This window comes from Cucurbita pepo, chromosome LG15 (assembly GCF_002806865.2).
Source record: "Cucurbita pepo subsp. pepo cultivar mu-cu-16 chromosome LG15, ASM280686v2, whole genome shotgun sequence".
NCBI classification, from domain to species: Eukaryota; Viridiplantae; Streptophyta; class Magnoliopsida; order Cucurbitales; family Cucurbitaceae; genus Cucurbita; species Cucurbita pepo.
The window spans coordinates 7,181,527-7,187,651 of record NC_036652.1 but is presented as its reverse complement, the minus strand read 5'-3'; the positions used below and the strand labels follow the sequence as shown (position 1 = coordinate 7,187,651).

General features: G+C 35.9%; 2 protein-coding genes across 2 annotated transcripts in view; both read right to left on the bottom strand.

Annotated features, from left to right (window-relative positions):
• LOC111811678 (calcium-dependent protein kinase 26) overlaps positions 1-418 on the bottom strand; it is a 4,898-nt gene extending 4,480 nt beyond the window's left edge. Inside the window, exon 1 of the mRNA XM_023698673.1 lies at positions 214-418. The gene's annotated coding sequence lies outside the window, so the exon portion shown is untranslated. The remainder of the gene's footprint in view (positions 1-213) is intronic.
• A 1,821-nt stretch (positions 419-2,239) lies between these two features.
• LOC111811732 (homoserine kinase) lies at positions 2,240-3,812 on the bottom strand. Its single transcript, XM_023698753.1, has one exon. It carries the CDS (start codon positions 3,675-3,677, stop codon positions 2,559-2,561), a length of 1,119 nt encoding a protein of 372 aa, XP_023554521.1. The 5' UTR covers positions 3,678-3,812; the 3' UTR covers positions 2,240-2,558.
• Positions 3,813-6,125: the final 2,313 nt, after the last annotated feature.

Here is a 6,125-nt window from a genome sequence, read left to right as displayed (position 1 = left end):
AACCAAAATCAATCCAAAATCGAAGAAATTAGAGACTCTGAATTCTTCAGATTAACCAAATCACTACAAATCGAAGGAAGAAGAACTAGATCGGGGCTATAAACTCATCATCATCATCAATCAATCTCAAAACATCGAGAGACAATCAAAGATCATGAACTGAGATGGAAACAAAAAGATTATATTCATGAGAAGGAAAAAGAGAAGAAGTACCGTGTTGTTGATCTGGCAAAGAAGGAAACAAAAATGGATTCCATGAACAGCGAAAGCAGATGAATTGTTGGAGCTGGAAAACTAAAAAAGGATAAAAATGGGTAATATAAGAGGATGAAGAAGAAGTTATATAATAATAAAATAGGAAAAGAAATCGGGGGACCAAGTCCGATTTGTTATTTCTGAGGAACATCGGAATTCAGTGCTGACCAGCTACTCTTCCTCTCTTATTTATTTATTTCTTNTTTTTTTTTTTTTTTTTTTTTTTTTTTTTTTTTTTTTTTTTTTTTTTTTTTTTTTTTTTTTTTTTTTTTTTTATAGTTATAACGAGATTACATCTGAAGAATGAAAGTGATACGAGGGTTAAAAAAATGCTTAAAAGAGTTGAAAGTTATTCATGTACCAACGGGGTTAAACGTACAACAGTTCATATTTGTGATGTTCCACATTGGTTGGAGAGGACAACAAACCACTGTTTACAAGGGTGTGGATAGCTAAAACCTTGAGGGGAAGCCCTACATGGAAAGCCCAAAGACTCTTACAATATCTATACAAGAATTTACGGATTTTCTAGTTTGTTACCGTCATCAAGGCGGCCCACCATATATTTTAAGTTCCAGTATGATTACATGAACTTAAATGATTGTTTTGCTTGAAGTAATTGTATGTTAGGCGACCTCCTATAAAATTTGAAGATAAAACGTGCTAAAATGAGCCATATTGGTTTGTGGGAATAACCTTCGCTCTTAAAATCAGCTCAAGACATGGTCATGTCGCTTAGTGAGGATAAAACATACTAAAATGACTCGTATTGGTTTGTGTAAATAATCTTCACTTTTTAAACCAGTTCAAGACGTGGTAATGTCATATGTTGAAATAACTCGTACTGATTTGTGGAGATAATCTTCACTGTTCGAACTAGCTCAAAAATAGTCGGTAATGTAGTAAATCGTAAGAGAGGCAGAAAATGATGTAATAAATCATGGTGGTAGTTCAATAATATAATTAAGATTTTTAAAAACTAATAATTTAAAATTTACATTTACATTTAAGAAAACTTTTAAAAAATCTAAATTAAATAATTAAATAATTTATTTTCCAACTNAAAAAAAAAAAAAAAAAAAAAAAAAAAAAAAAAAAAAAAAAATAGGAATTTCGCGTTTTAGTGGGAAAGAGAGAGAACAGATCCCGTTTGACTTGCGCTCACGTGTATGAGGCTCAAGAATGAAAATGGATCCAACTTTTACAACTTTATATTATTATTTTTTTTCTTTATTATTATTATTATTATTATTATTATTATTTTAATATTGCTTTGTGCTTGAATATTCAACTCCACATTATTATCCTACAAAAAAAAAAAAAAAAACAAAATAATAATTAAATTTCATTTTCGTACTTTATTGTATTTTAGTCCATAAACATTGGATCTTAATTTTACCCCATTTTAAACTTAAATGACTAATAATTTTTTTAAAATAACTATATCCATGTCTAACTTCTTAAAATTAAAATAATAAAATAAAATAAAAAATTCAGAGTGATTTGATAAAAGTCAGAAGAAGATCCGACTGAAAATAAACTAAAGTAAAGTTAAAAGTCGAAAGAAGATCGAATTAGAACGATGTAAATTGATTTTTTCATATAGAAACAATGGAATGAACCGTGAGAAATATACCTTGAATCATTTAAAAACGGGATGTCAAAATTTTAAAAATCTAACTTAGTATTTACAAATATCATATTTGGGTACCATTAAAACTAATTTTGAATGCTTAAAAGAAGTTTTGAGCTTCCATTGAAACCATTTCAAAACCAAAATGTAAAGCTAGAGAACATGAAACATATCTGAAATCACTTTTCTTTAAAAGCACTTGAAAACAGTGAAGTAAAGCTGTCCTTTTGAGAAAGAATTATTCTCCTTTAGTTAAAATGGCTAGCGCCAGTGGATTGTTTCATGTTTGTTGCCCAAGATTCTTGGACGAAGAACCGATATGAGAAGATGCTGAACAGAGACCATCCCACGTTTTAAAAATCAGATGCTGATTCTGTTGATCATCAAGTTTTGAAGCAACAAAAGGTAATCAAAAACCCATACGAAATAGTCTTTAAGGAACAGAAAATCAGCACAAGATTTGTTACAAACCATGCCTCTGCAACCAAAAAGAACCAACAAAAAAGCCATGAGAATTCCGCATAAACAGTAGGTTTCAGAGCTCATTTCCATGGCGGAATCATATCATGATTTATTAACCAGTCCTCTAATGGAGCCAGAGTAAGCACTAGAATTAGAAGCAGCAGCAGCAGCAGCAGCAGCATCAAAGCATCATAAACAAATTCTCTGATTAAACTCTGTCTATGGGAGTGGATCCGATGAGCCTTGCACCAACTCGATCCAGTCTCTTTACAGATGCCACAGCTTTCAGATTCCCTTCCCTCATAAACGCCATAACCATACTTTCCCCGATCTCCTTCCCCCTCTCCTTGTTGTCCGTCACTGCCACCGCCGTCGGCCCTGCTCCACTAATGGTGCATCCGAATGCCCCGGCTGCAATGGCTGCCTTCTTGACCCCACCCATCCCTGGAATCAACGGAACCCTCGTTGGCTCTACAATTTTGTCGGAGGACAACGCTTTGCCCAATCCTATCACGTCTCCCTGCAGCACAGCCGCTACCAACGCCCCTGCTTGGCTGCAATTCCACACATGGTGCGGCATCCCAACTTCAGCTGGCAGGGCAGCACGCATTTTCTTCGTTGGAGCTTCGAATTCCGGGCTTACCAATACGAAGAACAGCTCCTTCTCAACCGGGAATTTCAGGCGGATCAATTCCAAGGGTTCGTAATTCCGGATCAGAATGAAACCGCCCATAATCGCAGGTGCGACATTGTCCGCATGGTATCCAGAAACTTTCTCTTCCGATTTCAGCCCTGCGAGAACCAAATCCTCGACTCCTAATTTTCCGCCGAACAATCCATTAACAGCAATCGCCGCAGCAGCGGCACTCGCTGCGCTCGATCCCAATCCACTCCCCAGCGGTAGACCTTTCTCAAGCGAAAGAGAAAGACCGACAGATCGAATCCCTAGCATTTTCATAACCTCAATGGCGGCGATGCCAGCGCAATTATACAGAGGGTTTTTACTGAGTTTATTAGGGTCATTGCCTGTAATATTAGCGATTGCGACCTCACCTGGACGAACATTGGAATCAACGCTGAGAGAGACGAAATCGCCCAAGCCATCAACGGCGCAGCCAAGGAAATCAAAGCCAGGGCCTAAATTAGCGACGGTTGCCGGAGCGAATGCCTTCACAGAGGCGAAGACTGGTGCAGGTTCAACGGCAGTAACGACGGTTCTGGATGGAAGAGACAAACTGCAACAGACGGCGACAGATTTAGGGTTATATGAAGGAACTTGAGGAACCGCAAACGACTTTAATGGAGGCTGAAAAGAGATCATCGCCATGGAAGCAAGTGAAACAGAGAAGGAGATTCAGATCGGAACCTGAAAATTTCTCAGGGATGAAAATTTTCAGCTTCAGAGGCTCAGCGCAGTCACGGAAGAGAGAGAACTTCAGAGATGAAACGAAGGTGGAGGACCTGAATCCTTATATAGGGGTAACCAAATGACCATTTGAGGCAGTTTTCTGAAAGAGAGAGGTTGAGAAAGGCGTTGAAATTCTGGGTAATTTAGTCCTTTCACTGCTAAGTTTTCTCGAAGAGAGAGATTGAGAGAGGTGTTGCAATGATGGGGGCAATTTGGTCATTTCCTTTCGACAGTACGATGCACACAATTCACCTAAATTGTATGTACTCTTTGAAAAAATTAGAATAATAAAATATTTCAAAATCAAATAGCATAATTTAAATTTGGTATAATTTAATCCAAGCCCTAATCAAAATGGAACCGTGTGTGAGCAAGGATGCTGTACCCTTAAAATATAGATTGTGGGACCTCGCAACGAAACATTTCTTATAAGGATGTGGAACCTCACTTAGTAGATGCGTTTTAAAAACTTGAAGCTGATAGATATATAATGGACTAAAGCCGACAATATTTATTCGCGATGGACTTGAGCTGTTACATTTTAGTTCTAAATAGTTCCTTAAACGATTTTTAAACTCATTTATTAAAGAAATTTTTACAAAAAAATATTCTAAAAGAGAAGAAAAAATTAGATGGGAAATATCACCCAAAAAAAAAATATTAAAAAATGAAAAGGAAAAAGGTTAAATTAAAAAGAATATTATAAAAAAAAATAAAAAATAAAAAGAAGAGGGGAGACATCCTAGGTTATCCCTAGTACATGTACACCATCATTACACGAGTCTTGACTCTAATTCTTCAAAATCTTACATCTTAAAACTAGATTAGTTTTTTTTTTTTTTTTTTTGACGAGTTACATTTTCCATAATCGAAAGAACTCACAGATTATCGTCGAGCATATGTAGATAAAGATATACAATAAATTACCTAATGAAAGAATTCACCATTACGTCTTCACTAAACTCTGGCACGTTTTTCATCTATCCAATAGGTTGAGGTCAAAAAGAAGATCGGTCATTTTTCAATAAGTCAATACAATAAAGTAAAAATGTTGAAGAAAAAGATAGAACATTTTCTACATTTTTTATAAGATCAAAATTAGAGTTTGATTAAGCATTAGCGGTCGATAAACACCCAAACCTTAATCTAGATGCCTAAATCTAGGCCAAAATGACTAAGACCAAGACGACTCAAATACCATCAATGCATGCCTCAAACATGCCCCTACCTTAGAGAAGAAGAAGTGGGCGTGCAAAAGTATGGCTTAGTATTTATAGCAGTAAATGAAGAGCATAACCCGAAAAATGGTTCAGATCTAAGAGGCTAGGATTGGTTAATCTGGCTCACTAATTCGAAGCAAGCATCTAAAGTGCAATGCTGACACACTATACCACAACTTCACGAAGTTTAGTTAAGTTAAGTGCAATGCTGACACACTATACCACAACTTCCCGAAGTTTAGTTAAGTTAAGTAACTAGATTTCAATAAATGAGTTAGAAAATGAAGCACACCTGGGAAGAAAAAAGTTCAACACACTAGTGCAAGTCATATAAAGATGAGTAAACTATGAAGCAAACGTCGAAATCACCCTACGAGGTAGAAGACAAAGAAAAAGCATAATACTCGAGGTTTATATTCCTGTCAAGCTCATAAAAACTCCGACTTAATCTTATGAATGAATTCAGCTAAGATGGTATTATAATTTAGAGAATATTCAAACACTTGAGAAGTTTGACTGGAATTTATTTGGGTATTGGATTTGGGGATCTAATTTTATGTTTTACAGTAAAGAAATATAAAGAGTTGTCAAGTTATTCTTGGAATCAAAGATTTGAGACTTTTCCCTCTTTTCCCTATTCCCAAGACAGACAAACCAGGGTTTACTATTCTCATGTTCTTCCAGGAATCCAAGTCCTGTTCTTACAAAATGCTAAACAACCTTGCATCCATGGGTTGTTTTGAAACATATAAAGATTCGAAACAATATTACTTCTTTGAAAGAATCAAAAGATTCTTAAAACAAAAGACAAAAGTTCAAATTAGTGTCTAGGATTTCTAACTTAGTTTCAAATTAGTCCCTAAGATTTAAGGGTTCGCAGCCACATGCAACACATATGAGCCACACATGACATAAAAAAAGATGCCAAAAAGAGGCCTCCTTACCTTGTTTACTAGAGACAAGCCAACCTCAGAAAGATGCCAAAAAGAGGCCTCATTTAATGGGGTAATGACAACAGAGTGGTGGGGGCCCTGACATTGCAAAATGGTCTCTAATGGAAGCTAAAGAGGATAAGTTAATGTACAAAAAGCTAGATCCACTATCCAAATCAAGACCGACCCTCACAGAGCCTTTTCAATGAACTAAG